The 21094-nt window shown below is 44.1% G+C and overlaps 2 protein-coding genes across 7 annotated transcripts in view; one reads left to right on the top strand and one right to left on the bottom strand.

Moving 5' to 3' along the window:
• HMGXB3 (HMG-box containing 3) overlaps nt 1-11157 on the bottom strand; it is a 58513-nt gene extending 47356 nt beyond the window's left edge. For 5 of the 6 annotated variants that reach the window (XM_022590098.2, XM_089909542.1, XM_089909543.1 and 2 more), the window contains exons 1-5: nt 10757-10865; nt 7950-8088; nt 6898-7072; nt 2815-3312; nt 1568-1666 (exon numbers count right to left, since the gene is read on the bottom strand). In XM_022590098.2, coding sequence (XP_022445806.1) covers nt 1568-1666; nt 2815-3312; nt 6898-7072; nt 7950-8086 — 909 coding nt within the window. In that variant the 5' untranslated portion in view covers nt 8087-8088; nt 10757-10865. Of the gene's footprint in view, nt 1-1567; nt 1667-2814; nt 3313-6897; nt 7073-7949; nt 8089-10756 lie in introns of all 6 variants that reach the window. The other variant, XM_022590094.3, reaches the window with a different exon arrangement.
• Nucleotides 11158-13663: 2506 nt separating this feature from the next.
• TIGD6 (tigger transposable element derived 6) lies at nt 13664-16487 on the top strand. Its single transcript, XM_022590277.3, is given in 6 exon segments — nt 13664-14741; nt 14744-15306; nt 15485-16002; nt 16004-16091; nt 16132; nt 16312-16487. Coding segments are annotated over 6 exon segments (1584 nt in total). The 5' UTR covers nt 13664-14503.
• The last annotated feature ends 4607 nt before the right edge of the window (nt 16488-21094 follow it).

The following is a 21094-nucleotide window of genomic DNA, read 5'->3' as shown; positions in this document are numbered from 1 at the left end:
TAATCACATTAACAAACTAAAAAAGGAAAAAAAAACACGAAAAATTTTGACAAAATCCACCATCTCAAAAGACACACAAAAAATTTGAAAAATCCAACATCCATTCCTGATAAAAGCTCCCAGCAAAAATAACTTCCTAAACATAAGGGTATCTCTGAAAAACCTACAGCCAATATTAAACCTAATGATGGAAGACTGAATACTTTCCCCCTAAGACGACGCATAAAACACAGATATCGGCTCTAACCACTTCTATTCAACACTGTACTGGAGAGGTCCTCGACAAAACCATAAGACAAGAAAAAGAAATAAGGAATCCATATCAGAAAAGAAGAAATGAAACTATTAGCAGACAACACTGCCATCTATGTTAAAAATGCAACAGAATCTACGAAAAGGCTAGCAGAATACATGAGTTTATTAGCAAACTTGCAGCACACAAGTTTAATAAGCAAAAAATCAATTGTATTACTATATACTAGCAGTGAACTATTAGAAATTGAAAATAGTTTTAAAATACCATTTACAGGGACTTCCCTAGTGGTCCAGTGGTTAAGAATCCCCCTTACAATGCAGGGAACGTGGGTTTGATCCCTGGTCGGGGAACTAAGATCCCACATGCCGTGGGGCAACTAAGCCTGGGCGCTCTAGAGCCCACTGGCCACAACTAGAGAGCCCACGTACTAGAGAGAAGCCCACGTGCTGCAATGAAAGATCCTGCATGCCGCAACTAAGCCCCAATGCAGCCAAATAGATAAATATTTTTTTAAAAACAAGATACCATTTACAATATCATAAAGAAACATGAGATATTTAGGAATAAATCTCAGCCCACATGCTGCAGTGTGTGATGGAAAAAACATTTGAGAATCAAAAGACCCAAGGGTCCTCGTTCTGCCTTGTTTTGCAGCCCAGTGGCCTTGAATCATAGAGAGAACAAGTCCTTTCTCTTCTCTGGACCTTTTTCCTAACCTGCACAATAACAGGATTGAATTAGATCAGTGATCCCTCAATTTTTCTAAAACACGTGTGCTTCAGAAATTTTATTTTATATATTTTTTTTTTGCAGTACCCGGGCCTCTAACCACTGTGGCCTCTCCCGTTGCGGAGCACAGGCTCTGGACGCACAGGCTCAGCGGCCATGGCTCACGGGCCCAGCCGCTCCGCGGCATGTGGGATCTTCCCAGACCAGGGCACGAACCCGTGTCCCCTGCAACGGCAGGCGGACTCTCATTCACTGCGCCACCAGGGGAGCCCTGCTTCAGAAATCTTGATAAAAGCCATGGAACCTATCCCAGGAAAATACTCTCTCAAGGAGGAAAGTTTGTATGTAACTTGAGGAGTTCATGGAGGTCCATTGAACTGGACCTCCTTGAGGAGGTTCCTGCGGAGGTCCATTCACAGACCCTCCCCCACTCCCTCACCCCCAGTTAAGAATACCTGAACCAGAAAAACCTCTGAGATCTTTGCCAGTCCCAATGTCCTAAGTTTGTTAAGACTTTTAGAAAACTACCTGGAAGAGAATTCTTATGGAGCCTTAATCTCCTTGAACTCCCCACACACTGACCAGTTTGATGGAGGTGGGGTTCTCCACAACCGAGTAGGCAGGAAGAGGCAACATGATGAATTGTGCAGCTGGCGCAGAGGAGCTAATCTCACTGGAATCCTGTAGGTACATGGAGAGAAGAAAGTTTTATTGAGAGGAAGTGAAGAACACCCAGGACCATCCACAACACTGAAGACCAATCAAGTCCAATAACCATAGATAAAGTGCTTATCCAACGGGCACATCAAAAAAATGAATGAATCTATAATTATCTCAAAATAAAAGTTTAATTAAGAACAAACAGAGACAGAGAAAACCAGTACCACAAGGAATGTGCTATCCTCATTTTACAGATGAGAAAACTGAGGTTCTGAAGAGACTCAGAACTCCTAGATCACATAAGCAGTTAGTGAAAGAACCCAATTCTTCTGACCCTGTCAAATGTTCTTAGCGACCTATTAATCTGCCTTAACCAGTGGCATCCTTCATCATCATAAACAGCACTGCGGCAACAAGTAATAAAACAGATTTACCCCTGGCACAGAATCCTCTGCAGGGCTATCTGCTCTCATCCGTCTAGGCCATAGGGGCCGCCGCATGCTGGTCCTCTTAGCCTAAGCAGAACAACTACCTCTTTGAGGATGCCATCGCACCCGGAGTAATAGCGTGGTGGCAGCTCCCCAACTCTCCACTTCCAGGGGACCAGGCTGTGGAATCACAGAAATCACTGTTCTTTCTCCTCAACTGGGCATGACAGAAAAGCCACTGGGGAGATACCTCCCTCTTCTTTCTCAGTATTAGTCCCATCAACCTGGCCCTGAAGAGAACTTCCTTCTTCCTACTTACTCTGTGCCCAGCAAGATTATTTTAAAAAATTCTCCTGAACAGTTCAAGGTGCCATTGTGTTTGCTGAAACAATCTTAAGGGAACATAAAATTCTAACTAATACTAATAGCCAAACAGATCCTGGCTCTGACTCATGGACAGCCCAAATATCATCCCCATCCCTCCTGTTAATATACCTTATCTCATGTGAAGAAAATGTTGGCTATACTGGGCAAGAGGAGTTGGTGAGAGTGCCTAAGAAACTGAAGCCTGGGGACTTGGACCAAGCCTGGGGACAAAAAGGTTCAAGAGAACTGCAGTCCAACTAGAAGTGCCACACCAGTATTCTTACTTACCACTATTTCAGAATCACACTGCATGGTGCTAGCCGCCTTTTTAACAATCCCAGGTAAAGCAAAATCATCAGAACCAAAGTCACTTACCCTCATGACTGTTACCACTGACATGCTCTCCCCAACCTGGGGGTGGGGCACAGCCAGGCTTCCAGTGGGGAGGTCTGGTGAGCCATTCACTAAGGTCTCTTCAATTACCAGGCTTGTCTGGTAAGGTTGGTGGCTCTCCCCTACCTCCAGGGAAGCCTCATTTAGGAGCACATCCGGGCCGAGGATCTCTGAGGTGGTGATCTCCTGTACAGCACCTGGCTGGGCAAGGGCTCCCACATCCTCAGCTAAGGCCTCCACAGCCAGACATTGTTCTGCCATGCCTGCATGGCTGGGCACTGTCTCCAAGGCAGTGTTGGACACAAGGGATGGTCCTCTAGGGGACATTTGGTTCTGGGCCACACACAGCTCTAGCTGAGAGCAGCTCCGCTCCTCCTGCAGGCTGCTCTTGGGGATGATGATATAATCTGAGCGAGGGAGGATCTTGCGGAAACCTGGGATGTCCGGAACCACAGCGGTCAGTGCAGAGAGTTTAGAGTTCTGAGGATGAAAAAGCCAGGTCGGGGAGACAAGCAGAGATAAATGGAATAAGACCACATAGATATATACTTATAAGCCTTTTTTTTCTTCGTTTTTTTCTGCAAAGGAACCAGAAAGACTCCATTCTCTTGACCTAAGACTTAGGGTCAGCCTCTGCCAATAGCAATGTCATCGTCATCTGAATCACACTTTAGTCAATGTAACTTACTCACTCAATCACATAGCAGACAGATAATGTGGATTAGATTCCAAAAAGGGCACTGATCTTGGCACCTTAAACTGTGAGCTGAAATCCCAGGTCTGGCATAGTCTTAAACAAATCCTTTCCCTTTTTTTTGGCCTTGCTGCCCCATCTGTAAAACGAGGGAGCTGAATCTGGCTATCTATGAGTTCCTTTCCAGCTTTGATACTTTAGGATTCCAAAGTAGGTGAAGATTTAGATACCAGAATGTATAATGCTCAGTGAAACCTTTAAAAGCATCAAATACAAACCAACAGGCCATGTTGGATCTCAGGGCAGCAAGCAAGGATTCTGATATCACTGGCTTCTTCCAGACTTGCAAAGAAGAGAATGAACAGATCACAAAGCTATCAATCAATAAGAAGGCTTCATGAGAGAATGTGTATAGGGAAGTGGTTATCTGATAAGCACTGAATATATTGGGAGGTGATGGGGAGGGAGAAGAATATAAATATTAACAATGACCTAGGATCTTAAGGTTCAGAAAATAATTTCCTGACTTTTAAAGCAATACTACTAAGTTAGGTACTATTATTATTCCCACTTCACAAATGAGGGAACTGAAGCTCAAGGAGGATAAACTTTCCCAAAACACAGAATTAGTAAGTAGTAAAGGTGGGACTCCAGGCCAGGTCTTCTAAGGAGCAAGGAGACCAGGTACTAGAAGCACAGCCCTGCATGGCTAACTGGCACCAAGAAAAAGGTGCTTTTATTTTTTTCAATTTAAACTGAAAGTTACCCAATGAGGAAGATAGAAAAGTTCAAAATGAACAGATAAGTGAGAACTGAAATTAAACAGACCAAAAAATAATTTCAGAAGCATCATTTAAAAGGAACTAAGTCAATTACAAAAGGATCCTTAAATAAATCAAAAGCAAGAAGTCAATGAGACTACTTAGGGTACAAAGGAAGCACTCAGAGATGAAAGTTAAAAGAAGCACTGAGATGAAACATGAAAGCAGACTGTCCAAATCCTTTATGGAGCCTTTACTGGAGGGATAATTCAGAAATGATATTCTCAAGTCACGCTTTGAAGCAGACAGGTCAAGAGAACAAGACTAAATGGTGGCAAATACATAGGTTGGTCTGGACTTAATCAACAAATCCAAGCACAAGAAACCAGGGCAGCATGAATGGCAGTCATCTTACAGACTGTAAGGAATGACACTGGAACCATGGGCCCAGCCACTTGGCAGGAGACCTGAAGGGCTGCCAAGGAGACAGCCTGCCCCAAGGTCTCTGAGAGGCTCCCTAAGTAGGCAGGCAGGAGGGTCCCATCTGTACACCAGGTAATCAGGGAGAGGTCAAACAGCATATAAAGCCTGTCTTGGTACATTCCAGATGCTCATTAAATGCCACCTTTTCTTATTATATGGTCACTGGACATTTAATCTACTAAAGAGTGTTATTTACTCACCAAGTCAGAACTCAGCTAGGTGTTTTACATTGTCCATTTTAAACATTGTGAATAGATACTATTATCCCCATTTTACAAATGAGGAAAGCAGGACTCAAAGGTTAAGTGATTCTTCCAAGGTTACAGCCAGTTAATATTAGAGCTAGTCTATTAATGATCTTGGGGGTAGTGGTTGAGATGATGGTAGATATAAATTTACACATGTCTAAGGAAAAATCATTGTAGATGATCTACTTAAATTTTTTTTAAAAAAAGCCTTAATAAGGACCTATATTAGTGTCTGGTTTTAAAAACCATATCACTCCAAGATTAGGTAAAATTTTCTTATATCATGGGCAAAAAGTTTGTGACCTTCTAATGGAGAAACCAAAAATAATATGTGTACCTTTCCTTGACTCCGCCTCCCCCTCTCCACAGGGATCGTTTCCCAGACTCACAGTTTACAAACAAATCATCTATAGGAGAAGTACAGAGTGGCATCTCCAAGACTGTAGGTAACACAAAGCTCTTCCAAGAAGGTAAATGCCAAGCCAACAAGGACAAAATAATCTAAATGGCATAGTCAGTGGCAGATGGGCTCCACTAAGGGAAATACAACCCGTTCTGCTATAACATAGTTGTTGCATTCCTGAAGAACTTTTGCTCTTCATTATAAAAAAAGAAGTTAGAGACAATTGTTTCAATTGAAAAAAAAAAAAAGGAGTTAAGGTTAAAAGGTTTCAGCTTGCAATAACAAGGTTATTTTTCCTGCAGGAATTTCAGTTTAAAAAAAAAAACAGCACGGCTTCCCCGGTGGTGCAGTGGTTAAGAATCCGCATGCCAATGCAGGGGACACGGGTTAGAGTCCTGGTCCGGGATGATCCCACATGTCGCAGAGCAACGAAGCCCGGGCACCACAACTACTGAGCCTGCGCTCTAGAGCCCGCGTGCCACAACTACCGAAGCCCACGTGACTAGAGCCCGTGCTCTGCAACAAGAGAAGCCACCGCAATGAGAAGCCCGCGCACCGCAACGAAGAGTAGCCCCCGCTCGCCGCAACTAGAGAAAGCCTGCACGCAGCAACGAAGACCCAACACAGCCATAAATAAATTAATTAAATTAATAAATTTAAAAAAAAACAGCAGTGTTAACAGTTGTCAGTCCATTTTATTCCTGTGAACTAGAAATAACAAAACGGCTGACAGACACAAACCTAAGTGCTTCCTTGCTTATTCTTTAATCCAAGCACTCAAAGGCTCAATGTCCTCCATCAATTTCACCTTTAGCCTTCCACTTTTCCTTCTAGCACAGTTCAATACCACCAGTCACCAGTGGTAACAAAAGAACGTGGCCTTAAATAAAGCAGCTGTGTCTACCTCTAAACTTGCAAGCCTAATTGCTGATTACGTTATAACTGACAGTGGTGAGCACAACACAAATTAATTATACTTACGCTCAATAGATAACATGAAAATTCATGGTGTAGGGAAAATGCCTGTAGAAGCTACTCTATAAAAGAAAAATAACACTAACTACCCACAAGGACAAGTGGCTCCAAGTTTTGCTAAAATTCAGAAAAGGAACCTAAGGCTCACTGGAGATCATGTACTGCTGCAAGCAGAGTAAAGAGAGTGCAGGACGTGACCGAAATGGAAACAGACAGGGAATTCCCTGGCGGTCCAGTGTTTATGACTTGGCACACTGCCATGGCCTGGGTTCGATACCTGGTACCTGGTCAGGGAACCGAGATCCCCCAACCCACGCAGCAAAGCCAAAAAAAAAAAAGCAGCAGACAATATCAGACTCAAGAAAGGTAAAAATGACTCAACTCAAAGTTTTCCTAAGAAGAGAGAAGGAAACCGGAGAACAGGGGGTTGGACTCCCCAAAGCCTCACCACTAAGGCAATGGAGGTATTAGCTGAAGAAGAAGGAAAAAAAAATTACTTACAGGATCCAAACCTTCTTTCTCTAGTTTGGCTTTCTCCAAGTAGTAACTCCTCTCGGCCACACTGAGAAGCCTCCAGCTCTCACTAATCTTCTTATTGATCTCAGATTGAGGGAGGTGGGGGAGCTCCTGCTGCACTTTCAGGTAGATGTCGTAATAGTACAGAAGGTAAGCAGACCTGAGGAAGCAAGGACTTCTTAAGGTTTTCCCTCACTCAACCAGTAAATACTACAATGTTTGAGTAGTGAAGAGCTAAATACAAAACCCAGCTTTTCATTTCAAAAGCATTTCTCTAAATAGAGACTGAAGCAAAGATTAAATAACACCCCCAAAGGGTGAACAGGGGGAGGTTTCTCCCTCCAGAAACGTGGAAGCAAAGGCTTGTCTGGTCTACTTTTCCATGACCACTTTTTCTGCAGGGCTTAAATCCCAACATGGGCAAAGATAGATAAAGGTGTCCCGTCATTCCACTTTCAGGAAAAGGTTAATTAGAGGACTAATTACCACTCACACCCTACTCTTCTACACAGCCTTTGGTCATCTCACTGGTCAACAGCACCTCGCCAAGGCTGAGAGAGGGAAGCAAGTAGAACTATCAAAGTGACCCAGTGCTGGGAGCCTCAGCAAGAAGTCTGGAGTGTTCACAGTTAAGAGGGAGCTTAGAGCTGCACTTTGGATATTCTTTATAGATATCATTGGCGCTATTTGTAATTCCAAATTTTTATTGATGTCCTAATTAAATATTTAAATAACAATGGCATTAATAATAAATACAGTGGTTCTCTTGTAGCGAGCTTCCACCATTTGTATGTATACTTCCTGCTAAAGCCTAGAAACTCGACCAAGATTTGGACAGGAATGGCAACGGCTGGCATCAATCGGCCACTTCCCACTCTCAATCACCGTCTCCCCCCCAACCCCACTGCCCATCAGGAGACTTCAACAAATGACATGGCACTCTCAGTGAAACTGGACACAGGCTAAAGTCTTCTTCAACACAGCTCTCCAAGCAGCTTCTGTTTATAAATGCCAGCTATCAAAATGTGTTGGCTAACCTGGGTTTCTTGGCCTTTTCTCCATGTATTTTATACTTTTTCTTCTTCTTGGGTGGCCCAGGGGAGGTGTAACAGTAGGCTTCCTCAATTTCCTCCATCACGACAGTTACCTCAGTACCATCATATGATGCATCCATGGCTAGAGGAAAGTCAAACATAAACAAGGTTCAAGAACCTACCCTAAAGGGGAGAGCGGCCTCCTGATCCAATGATCCTTATCTCTGCCTTAAGACTCAGTCATTTGCCAAACTCATCAGATGGAGCCTAAGAAGCACCTGGGGAACCTACTAAACATTCAGATTCCAGGGTTCCACCTCAGCCCTTCTGAATCAGAATCACTAAAGGGTGTGGCAATCCGTGTGCTTAACACTTGCACCTGGTGAGTCCTCTGACTAGGCAAACCTGGGATCACTAGCTTAGAGAGCCCTTTCACTTTTATTCACTCATGGGATGCTCAGTAATCCAACTCGAAGATTAGCCCCACGTTACAAGAATTCCATATGGTAACAGGTAAATACTTGGCCAGGAGTCAGTTCTGGACACTCCCTCATGGCATCACCTTAATCAAAATGCTTCACTGATTCACTCATTCATTCAAACGTGTTAAGTGCCAATATGTAGCAAGTTTCTTGTAATGTAGCAACATTCTGCCAGTTTGTTTGTATGACTTTGGGCAGGTCCTTTAGCTGCTTTAGGTTCAATTCTCTCACACATTAACGAGATGTCTCACCCACCTTACCACACTTATAGTGATAAGGCTCAAGGACATAACTCCATTTGAGAATAGTGCTATACAAAAAGGGTTCATTATTAAAGGTGAATCATCTCTGCCTGAGATGCTTAACGACCTGCCCAAGGCCACCACACCCAGGAACTTGAAAGGCAGATTTTTTAGTTCAAAAATCCAACTGTGAGCCTTCTTCCATTATACTATACTGCTCCCATCTCCACCCACAACCCTCTAAACCAGCACTGTTCAAAAAACTTTTTGTGATGACAGAAATGTTCTTCATCTGTGCTGCTCCAATACTGTAGCTACTTATGGCTATTGAGCACCTGAAATACGGCTTGTGTGATTGAAGAACTCAATTGATTTCATTTTCTTTCATTGTAATTGGTTTAAATAACCACACATGGTTAGCAACTACGGTACTGAACAACTCAGGTCTAAACAGTAATCTGACAGACTGATATTAACTCTCTAGCACTGGCCTAAGAAACAAAAAACCTACTAATAGCTTCTCCTAGGGAAAGGAAGGCATTAAAAAAATTCAATGACTAGTTCAAGAAGAGTTAGTTTATTTCTGGCCACATTCTAAGTTGGAGTTTTACCCACAGACTCAATCCTTGGGTTCAAGAAGAGTTAGTTTATTTGTGGCCACACGCTAAGCTGGAGTTTTACCCACAGACTCAATCCTTGGATGGAGAAAGGCTCCCAAAAACCACTTGAATTTTATGAGAGAAATAATATAGTTGCTCTGGGAAATCTGTCAGAAGATAATTTAGGATTCTGGGAAGAAGGAGCTGTGTAAGTAAATACGGAACTGATAAGTGTATTACAAGGCCCACTCACGTCTCATTTAGAACTCACTCCACAAATGACGAGGTATCTGATAAAGTATAATGAGAAAAAAAGCACTGTGTGTTGAGTCAGGAGACCAGGATCCAAGTCTAAATTCTAACCATGCGATCTCAGATAAGTCTATTCCCCTCCCTAAATTTCGGTTGTTCCTCAAGTGAGACTGAAGAGGCTGAAATCAGTGGCTCCTAACTTTTTGAGAGGCAAGAATCCCTTTGAGAATGTTGTAAAGCGGGAAAAACCCTCTCCCAGAAAATGCAGACAGGTATTTCACCTATAATTTCAAAGATATACCTGAGGCTAAGAACACGTTATTCCTAAGGTTCTTTCTAGTTCTGTACCATGTCTAAATGATTTCCCTTCCCATTGGAAAACAAAACAAGAACAACAACAAAAGAACCCCACTGCATTCTGTTATAGTGCAACTCTGGAGAACATAACCCACAACTTGGCTCGGTAAGAGATAGGCCAGTGCCTTCATTGGGTAAGGGATGCTAGGGTTCAAATCAAGGCTATGTGGGGATGTGCTTTTTTTGCCTTTCATAATTGACTTCTCAGCCCTTGAGTCTTGCAGAGAAAAGCAATACTGCAGGAGAGCTTCTGTAAAGAATGACATACAGGGTTTTAGCACCCAGAGCAAAACAAATTAGAAAACAAAGTCATTACAATCATATTGGCGTAGAGGCAAGAAGAGACTGAGTTTTGGCTTGTTTGAGTAGCCCGGTTTAAGCCTGGGTCCAAGAGTATTTTCACATCCTAGGCCTCAGTACAGCAATGCAAAAAAAAAAAAAAAAAAAGGCACGATAATATAAAGGTTAAAACCAAGGGCTCTGGAGGGCAGAAAATCAGGGTACTAAATTTAAGTTACCCATTTTAACAGGACGCGCACAGAGCTCTATGGCCTTGAGCAATCTACTTACTCTCTCTAAGCCTCAGTTTTCTAATCTGTAAAAGAGAAGTAAGGCAGTACTTGAAATTTGTGACACTCTTTCACTGTCCTATCAGATCCTCCTCGGAACCCCATTAAATGGCTTCTGACAGCTCAGCAGTGGGCCATGGTCGGCCTACGGGCCTTAGATGTCCCAAAGGTACCGAATGCGGGAGGTGGAAACTAAGGCTCACTACTCCTACTTCGTAGAAGAGGCAACAAGGCTCAGAGAGCCGCAGCTCCCAGCTCGTGGGCGCCCAGCCGGTGCGGTGCGGTGCGGCGCTCGAAGGTGGGACTTACCCGGAGAAGCGTGCAAGCCGCGCGGCTCACATTCCCGGAGGCGCCCGGCCAGGGGGCTCGACGGGGGGGCTGGCCAGCGCACTCGCGCTCCCCGCTGTCGGAGAGAGGCGGCTCCAGTCGTGGCAGTGGCAACAAGGAAGTGGAGACGAGGACTCGCGCGCGCATCCCGGGGGCTAGAGGAGCCCCGGCCCCGCGGCCCCGCCCGGCGACACACGGCACGGAGTCGCGACAGCCCCTCTCTCTCCCCTTCCTCGGAGTCGTGATATGGGATTGTAGAGGGCGGGTGTGGGAGCACAGGTTCTCTCTGCAGGCTCTTCACCGACGCCTGCCGAGAGCCCCGGGGGTCAAGCCCCGGGGAGCCCGAGGAAGACAGCAGGGACACGGGCGTCGCCGCGGCACCGGCTCAGCGGCACCAGCAGCAGTAGCACACCTCGGCTCGCTAGGAAAACCCGTCCCGGCTGCCCTCGCGGCGCGCCGGAAGCGGCCGGCTGCGCGTGACTGCTTGCGACCCCTTGCGCAGGCGCAACAGTCCAGCCCGGGCTGAGGGGCGGGCCCCTAGAAACCGCTTAGAGGCTTAGAAGGGGGCCGCTAAGGCGGACGGACTACTTCCTGCTAGAGGTTCCGGGAGGAGGAAGAAGCTGCGGCCGCCCACGGTGGACGCCCTCAGCCCCCGGGCGTTGCCGTAGGGCATTCAGGTAAATAGGGCGGGGCTGTGGCGAACGTGAGGGGTCGAGGCTCCGCCTCGCCTGTCAAAGCCACGTCTGGCCAGGAGAGCCCGAGCACCACCCTCCCAGCACGGAGTTCAAGGCCTGACCCCAGTCCTCATCACTCTGTCCCGGCTTGTTCAGGACAGGGTTCTTCTTAGTGCCGCATGAAGACGTCCTCCTCACCCCAGTGATCTGCCCTCAATCCGTCTCTCCCACCGTCCCACACTCAGTAATGGCAGTGAGTGATTCAAACGGAGCTGAATGACCATGTGGAGAGGCTCTGGAATCAGATAAGGATTCTATTGTCCCTTCCCGCCGATGTCACAGATGGTGCCACATTCGTACAAGTCCCCTCACCCTCACTACCTTGCAAGTGCATTTCCAATCTGCCTACTTTTCTCCATCTACCACCGTCACCAGTCTTCTCCTAGTCACCGTCATCTCCTGCCTGGACTGGGGCAATTTCTTCCCATCTCCTCTCTTTTCCCTCTACAATCTATTCTCCACAACACGCAAATTGATCTTTCTGCACTGTAAGCCTGATTAGGTCACTCTCTGCTTAAGACCCTCCAGTGTCCTCTTGTTTACTTAGAATAAAATTCAAACTTATCTCGACCTACAAGACTTTGGTTTGGCTCTTGATTCATTCTCTTTCCACATCTCTTCTCAGTACTGGTTGTTCCCAGAACAAGCTATATAGCACTCTAGTGTTCAGAATGCTAGCTTTGCGCTGAGCCTCCTTGGGATTGAATCCCGGTCCTACCACATGTAAGCGATATTAACAAGTATGTAACAAGTATGTAACAAAACAAGTATGGAACAAAACAAGTATGGAAAGTAACAAATTATGATTACAAAGGACCAATAATTGGTTCTCATTTCAGTAAATGGCATCACCATCCACTCAATTGCTCAGGGCTCAAGCCAGAAATCTGGGAATTATCCTTGACTCCTCTTGCACCTCACATCCAGTCCATCAGCAAGATCCGCAAAAACATAGTCCCAAACTGACTACTTCTTACCATCTTCACTATTACTCTACCCAAGCCACCATTATCTCACATCTGGACTCCGGCAACAGCCTCCTAACCAGTCTCTTTCTTTTTCTCTGACACCCTTCCATTCCATTCTTCACACAGCAGTCATCTTTCTCCGTGCTTAAAATCCTCCAGGAGCTTCTTGTTGCACTCAAATTAACATATCCCAACTATATATGGCCTACTAGGGTAGCCTGCATTTACCTTCAGATTTAGGGCCACCTCTTAGGAAAATGGACTTTACCTATTAGGTTCTCCACCTTGCACCCAAAAGACTCTTTCTAAAGTGCAAATCTGATCATGTCATTCCAAAAACAAAAAACAAAACTCCAAAGGCATCTTATTGTCCCAAGATCCTTGTTCTCTTCTCCAAAGACTTTTTTTTTTCCTGATCATGTCTTTTTATTTTCTATAGTACTTCATTGCCTTTACACATGTTTCCTTCTATCTCATGAATTCCTATTTGTTTATACTTTAAGTCCCAACATCAATATTTTTTCCTCTTTGAAGTACACTGCCCATCTGTGTCCCACCCAGTTGATCATCCCACTTCTGTCTTCTCGTCCACAGTACTCTGTAACCTCTGTTATAGCACTCCATAGTCTAGTTTTGTCTTCCCTGGTAAGCTCCTCAATGGTAGGCACTATGCTGCATTCATCTCTGTATGGCTGGCATCGAGCACAGTGCTTAGCACACAGAGGATGCCATGAATGGATAGACAGATGTGTGGGGGTAGTGACAAAAGTCAGTCCTTAAAAAGGGGCAGTCACAGCCTGAAGCACAGCAGCTTCTCTTGTTCTTTGAGGACTCTCATGATAAAAGGTTTAAGCAGGGCTTCCCTGGTGGCGCAGTGGTTAAGAATCCACCTGCCAATGCAGGGGACATGGGTTCGAGCCCTGGTCTGGGAAGATCCCACATGCCGCGGAGCAGCGGAGCCCGTGCGCCACAACTACTGAGCCTGTGCTCTAGAGCCCACGAGCCACAACTACTGAGCCTGCGTGCCACAACTACTGAAGCCCACGTGCCTGGAGCCCGTGCTTCGCAGCAAGAGAAGGCACCGCAATGAGAAGCCCGGGCACCACAACTAGAGAAAGCCTGCGCATAACAATGAAGACCCAACGCAGCCAAAAATAAATAAATAAATAATTTAAAAAAAAAAAAGGTTTAAGCAGGCAGTTACCAAAACTGCTACTGTTGGGTCACGTTTATTTCCTTCATAGCACATACCACACTCTGTAATTAACTAATTTATCTGTTCACTTATTATGTCCCTACACCACATTGTATTATTTCATAAGGGCAGGGACCTTGACTATGTTGTTCTTCACTGCGTTCTTACCACTTGGCACCTGTAAATATTTATTAAATGAATGTGTGGCTATGAGAAACATCTTCCGGCAGTGAAAAATCCTTCCAAGCCAAGCAGCGATAGAGCTATGAAGATCTCACTGTGGTGGAATTTCAAGCAGGACTATGGAGTTGCAGAAATAGCACTGATCTGAGTCAAGAAATCTGAGCTGTATGAACCTGGGTAGGCCCCTTCCCTAGGCCTCAGTTTCTGGATCTTTAAAATGAGCCAGATAATAATTCCTTGAATTTATACAATGCATTGCTATTTGCAAAGCTCTTTTACCATCTGTTACTTGAATATAGTCTCACAATAGACAGACCAGACACTGTTATTATTTTTACAAAGGCTCAGAAAGTTTAAGTAAACTAGACTATATCTCTTTTATTTCAAACATTCTATGAGTCTGTATAAATAACCTCTACAAAAAGTCAGTAGCATGATCCTATCTTCTCTTGGCTTCGGCCTTATATTATCATTTTTCTAATACAATTTTTAAAAATCTGAACCCATCTTTTAGGGGGAATCCATTATCTTTGGTTCCTGATAGGCACTCCATTTTGTCTTCTCAGTTTTCCTTACTTGTAGCAAAACAAGCCAAGAGGAGGAACAGACACAGCCCTGGTAGTTGTGGTCCGGCCCTCATTCTACAGATATGGCAAACAAGGGGAACAAGAAACGTCGGCAGTTCTCCCCAGAGAAGAAAATGAAAGTTGTGGAAGCTGTGGACTCAGGCAAGAGGAAAGGCGATGTGGCAAAAGAATTCAGAATCACTCCTTCTACTTTGTCTACATTCTTAAAGGATCGTGCCAAATTTGAAGAAAAGGTGCGGGAGGCATCTGTGGGACCTCAGTGGAAAAGGATGAGGAATGCTCTTTATGACGACATTGATAAGCTGTTTTTGCTTGGTTTCAAGAAATCCATGCCAAAAACATTCTCGTGACTGGTTCTGTCATTCGGAAAAAAGCACTAAACTTGGCCAACATGCTTGGCTATGACAATTTTCAAGCAAGTGTGGGCTGGCTGAACAGATTTCATGATCGCCATGGAATTGCTTTGAAAGCAGTCTGTAGAGAGCATAGTGACAGATTAATGAATGGTCTAGGAATAGATAAGGTTAATGAGTGGCATGCAGGGGAAATTATAAAACTAATTGCTGACTACAGCCCAGATGATATCTTTAATGCTGATGAGACAGGAATGTTTTTCCAGTTGCTTCCCCAGCACACACTTGCTGCTAAAGGGGACCATTGTAGAGGGGGCAAGAAAGCAAGGCAGTGGTTGACAGCACTCTTTTGTTGCAATGCTTCAGGGACTGAAAAAATGAGACCATTGATTGTTGGTAGGTCAGCCAACCCACGTTGCCTCAAGAATGTCCATTCCCTCCCTTGTGACTACCGAGCCAACCAGCAGGCGTAGATGACACAGGATCTGTTTAATGAGTGGCTGATCACCTCGGTGCTTTGTGACCGCCTGGAGGGGTGGGATAGGGAGGGTGGGAGGGAGGGAGACGCAAGAGGGAAGAGGTATGGGAACATATGTATATGTATAACTGATTCACTTTGTTATAAAGCAGAAACTAACACACCATTGTAAAGCAATTATACTCCAATAAAGATGTTAAAAAAAAAATGAGTGGCTGATGCAAGTGGACGCCAGAATGAAGCAGGCAGAACGCCGGATCCTCCTGCTGATTGACAACTGCTCCACTCACAACGTGCTTCCACGCTTGGAAAGGATTCAGGTGGGGTATCTGCCCTCAAAGTGTACTGCTGTCTTGCAGCCACTGAATCTTGGCATAATTCATACCACAAAAGTGCTGTATAGGAGCCACCTGCTAAAACAGATCCTCCTCAAGCTCAACAGCAGTGAAGATCAAGAAAAAGTGGACATCAAGCAGGCCATTGACATGATTGCTGTGGCATGGTGGTCAGTCAAGCAGTCCACAGTGGTGAAATGCTGGCAGAAGGCAGGTACCATCCCTGTGGAATTGACAGATTCTGACGTAGAAGCAGCAGCCAGTGAACCAGATACTGTCATTGAAAAGTTGTGGCACTCAGTGACGATTGCCACCTGTGTCCCAAATGAAGTAAATTTCTGGGACTTTGTCACTGCAGATGATGGTCTCATCATGTCTCAGGAGCTGCTGGACACAGGTCATCCAGGACATGGTGGCCGGTGAAAGGACTGATGAAGCTGGAAGTGAAGATGAGGGGGAGGCACCTCTACCACAGCAGCCAAAAGTCACCACCACAGGGCTTCCCTGGTGGCGCAATGGTTGAGAGTCTGCCTGCCGATGCAGGGGACACGGGTTCGTGCCCCGGTCCACGAAGATCCCACATGCCGTGGAGCGGCTGGGCCCGTGAGCCATGGCCGCTGAGCCTGTGCGTCCGGAGCCTGTGCTCCGCAACGGGATAGTGAGAGGCCCGCGTACGGCAAAAAAACAAAAACAAAAACAAAAAGTCACCACCACAGAGGCCAGCTCAAGTGCACAGAAACTTAGACGGTTCCTTTCCACTTGTGTAGGTGTTCCTGATGCCATTTTTGGACAGCTAAATGGCATAGATGAATATTTAACGAGAAGAGTGACACAAACTCTTGTTGATTCCAAAATTACACAGTTTCTCTGAACAAAATAATGTAGAAATTAACTGCCTCTTTTAATTTAGAAGATGTAGTTTACAAGAATAAATATTTATTTAGCTAGGATATTGAACTTAAATTTTAAGCAATATTATTGTGACAACATTCCAGTTTTCTGAAATAATCAGGAAACTTTCTTGAATGGAATTTGGGGCCAAAGACTTTTCATTTCTAACAAGTTCCCAGGTGATGCCAATGCTGATGTGGTCCAAGGTCCATGCTTAAGAACCACTGGTCCACCTGGATTCTAGCACTTCTCTCTTTAGCTGGCCATCTGAATACTCCCAATCACTGACTGTCAAAAAAAAAAAAAAGAAGTATCAGCTGTTCTTACTCCAGAACTGTTAACTCCTTCCTGCTGATTTGGTAACTCCAGAACCTTCTTAGCTATTCTCTTGAATGCCCCACCAAGTACTCAGTAGGGGTGCATCTGTGCCAAAAGACTTAACAAGAGCCATCTAGCCTATCAAAGCATCTTTTAATACTTCAGGATTATTATTAGTACGATGCTGGGGTACAGGGAAATAAAGTGCCTGAAAGAGGAGACATGATACAATCTGGAAGATGTGGTAAATATCAGAGAATGCTGTTAATCACAATCATGGGAGAGAACATACATCCCAGTGTACCTCTCAAATCCAGACAAGGTGAGAGGAACATTTGTGAGAGAGATGACATGTGTGAGAGTGTTTGGATTATTTGGATAATCCACAGTGGTCCTCTCCACACCTGTGGATAATCCAGCCTCATGTCGTTAATGTTAGGGCACACTATGTTTCCCTTCCCTAAAATCACTTCATAAATCACCCTTATTCCTTTGTGTTTGTTCTTCAGAGAAGTCTGCTACAGCAGAGTTGATTTAAGTTATTTAAAGCTGTATAAATTTATCATCAAATTTATCTTAAAGTTTTTCTCCTATAAAAAAGGCATTCTTGGACTTCCCTAGTGGCTCAGTGGTTAAGAATCCGCCTGCCAATGCAGAGGACACAGGTTCGAGCCCTGGTCCAGGAAGATCCCACATGCCATGGAGCAACTAAGCCCGTGAGCCACAACTACTGAGCCCATGTGCCACAACTACTGAAGCCCGTGCGCCTAGAGCCTGTGCTCCGTAACAAGAGAAGCCACTGTAATGAGAAGCCCACGCACCACAACAAAGAGTAGCCCCGGCTCACCATAACTAGAGAATGCCCCCATGGGCAGCAACGAAGACCCAACGCAGCCAAAAATAAAAATAAATAAAATTAATTATTTTTTTAAAAAAGGCATTCTTAATATCCTTTAAAACCCTAGTATCTATTTTCTAATGAGTCAGATAAGTGTCAGTTTCATTTTTAGAAGGTACACACAAGACCTGTTAGCGTTGTAGTGTAGTTCCCTGCCCCAGCTTAATTTTGTGGCTATTTCAGAAACCCGTAGCAATTCAGTTATTCTTCTTTCTGCAGTTACTTAATTGAGACATGTATAAAGCAGATTAATCATAGAAAGTACTGCTTCCACGCTGAACAAAAAACACCAAAAAACAGCAGACGTTTGAATAGATGTGTATTTAAAGCTTATTTGGGGTATTTTTCCTTTTAACGAACTAGTATAACTTGAATTAAAAGTACTATACATATTTTAAATTATTAACACATAAGCAAGGAAAACAGTGTCTTCTGGATAAGTCGCGTGGTTCTGTCCCATTATCAGCACCTTAACTGCTCCCATCATCCGTGTCAGGATTACTGACGAAATTTCTAATTTCTTCCCTCATCTTTCTCCTGAAGTCCATTTTGCGCATAATGTTAGACCTCTTTCCCCTGCCCAAGTGTCTGTGGTGGCTCTCAAATGCCTACAGAAATAAAAGACTATTCATCTGAGTTTTAGCCCCCTCTGGAGTTGACTGCTTGGTTGCTCAGTACAATTTAGTGTGTGTGTGGCCCCACCATGGGCCGTTGTCTTCACTCCATACCCATGTCTGCTAGTGTGCCTTTGCCTGAATGCCTCACCCTGTTCTCTACCAAGCTGGACCTTACACATTCTTCAAGAACTAATTGGAGTCCTCTTTCTTCCAGCGTTTCTTAAAGACTCCAGCACCTGCTCTACCCTTCTCTCCCTCAACTCCTCAGCACTTTTGTCTCTAAACTATTCAGTTAAGCACTTAAATGTTTTGCCAATGTTCTGTGGCTCTTTAGACTGTAAGTTCCACGAGAGCAGGGACCACTCAGCCTTTGTAACCTTAAAGGTGCCTAGCACTGTGCTGGGAACATCATTGGCATGTCAGTAAACATTTGTGTATAAATTGACACACAAGTAATGTCAAAGCCACCTTATTTTTAAAGTTGCATGAAGCACTAATTCTATTAGAAAATGACTTGGAGATAAGGTAGGGCTGTCCTCTATTTAAAAGGATTTGCAGAATTTTTCCATGAATATCATTGCTCAAATATTATTCCAGTCCAGGGTATAATCTATTCTTTGATAGTGAAGAATTCTCATCTATGGAGTTAAACCTGTTTCCTTCCACAGAAAGTCACTGCAGGATTCTCCATTTCTACAAGACTTTAGTGTGAAAGGCTTTGTCTAAGTGCTTTGCATATAGTAATATTCAGTAAGTATGTACTCAAACTTGGTTTGTTTTTTTTAAAAAGAAATCTCACATTCTTGACTCATTTAACATATCATATGAATTATATCCAAGTAGATGGAAATCACATCCAAAAGAGAGCAAGGTCTGGTTTATATCAGGTGAAAGTCTGCTTCTCTTGGACATAAGGGGTTTTTTGACACTTTGTTTCTTAAACTAAAAAAGGTTGATATTATCCTTTCTTGGTCTGCTGTCTTTATCAAGCCCTCTGTGGCTTCTCCCTGACTCTCTGTTCCCTCCAACCCCACTTGAGGATATAGTTTTGTCCCATTTGACCAATCTACTCTGTAAGCCAACCTTCTGGGACTAAGGACCTACCTCAATTGTGCTGTCATGAGGATAAAAAGGTATACCTGGCACAGACTAAATGTTCTACAAATGCTGTCTGTTGTCATTACTGTCCATCCTATTTGGAACCTTACCATCTAGAGGCAGGGACCTGCCTTACCACTAAAATATCTTGGGGTTCATTGTTCCAGAACCACACAGCCTGTTCCTAAGGGCTCTTTCATTAAAAAGGAAGGAAGCTAAGCCTTATTGATTGCCTATTTATGTCAAGCACTATTTCACTTATAATTTAATCTTTCCAGCAAATCATAATACCAAAGGATAGACAGGTCTCCAAATTTGCAGACCTATTAACTGTTCTGCTACTGGGGCCACAGTTGTCTTTGAAGTGGGATGTGGTAGAGCATATTCCTGCCACCAGAGGGCAGAGGTGAGCTACATAAGGGAGACAATTCAGCCAACTGAAGAAACTAGGAGCAGCCACTTGTAATTTCTCTTAGTAGAGACTGAGAAAGTAGTCGAGAAAAGAGAGAAGAGACATAGGATGTGGGACTTGTTCAAACAACTGACTTAGAAATAACTGTACCTCAAACTACCCAATTCACCCCATTATACACACCTATCCCTTCACCTACTGATAACCACAGGCCATGTAATTGACCCTGGGCAGATAATTGATGTGCCCTACAAATGAGCCAGTGTTAGAGAAATAGCCACCCATCAAACATATCCATGCCTTCAGTAATCACTGAAATATTGGACCTTATAAAATACCCACTGCTGGCCAGAGAGGCTCTAAGGATGAATTAAGTTCATGACCCTACCCTCAAGCAGTCCAGTAAGCAGAGGAGATAGATGAGAGGGAAAAAATAATAATACAGAGTGGTAAATGCCATTTTAGAGAATAGTCAGAGAATTTACAGGAGTAGAGATAGAGCCCAAAGGAGCCCCTGCATGAGAGAAGAGGAATTCAATAGGAAATGTTGCCAAGAGCAAGGGACACTTAATATGAAGTATCTGGAAGGAGGAGTAGGGAGTTAGGTATATGGGGTGGGGAAGCAATTCCTGGCAGAAGGAACAGCATATATAAAGGTCTGGGGTATTACAAAATGGCCCATTTGGGAACAGTTAAGGTCAGAGGTAGGTATGTCAAGCAAAGGATGTGTGGTAAGATGGAGATGTAAGCAAGATCATAGTTTTTAAGGTCTTGTGGGCTAAAGCATTCATTTTGAACTTACCCTGAAAACATTGGAGAACCACTTACAAGTAGCAAACGTCAAATTATTTTTTAGAAATTGATTGATAACTAGTGTGGAGGCTGAGCTGTAGAGATACAGGTAAACTACTTAGGCTATGGCATCATCCTGAACAGAAATGATACACACTGAGGGCACGAAAGAGATGTTGGATTTGAAAGACTCTTGCCAGGTAGATGGATTTGGTGTGTGAGTTGAAGAGGAATATTCTAGAATTTCCCAGGATTCTGGCTTGAGTAGCTAGCTCATGCCATTATCAAGATAGATAAAACAGGAGGAGTGTGGGTGTATGTTGCTTATGAAATGCCCCTGGGCATCCAGGTTGAACTGTCCAGTAACAGCTGTGGAGATTTATATATAGACAGATAATGCTGGTTGGTGTTCTAGAAATGTCAGGCTGGAAATCATGTTTGGCTGCCGTTAGCATGCATAT

Source organism: Delphinapterus leucas, chromosome 3 (assembly GCF_059928025.1).
Source record: "Delphinapterus leucas isolate spDelLeu-1000000601 "Yukka" chromosome 3, BTC_Dleu_Yukka2, whole genome shotgun sequence".
Lineage (NCBI taxonomy): Eukaryota > Metazoa > Chordata > Mammalia > Artiodactyla > Monodontidae > Delphinapterus > Delphinapterus leucas.
This window is presented reverse-complemented; position numbering and strand designations above follow the sequence as displayed.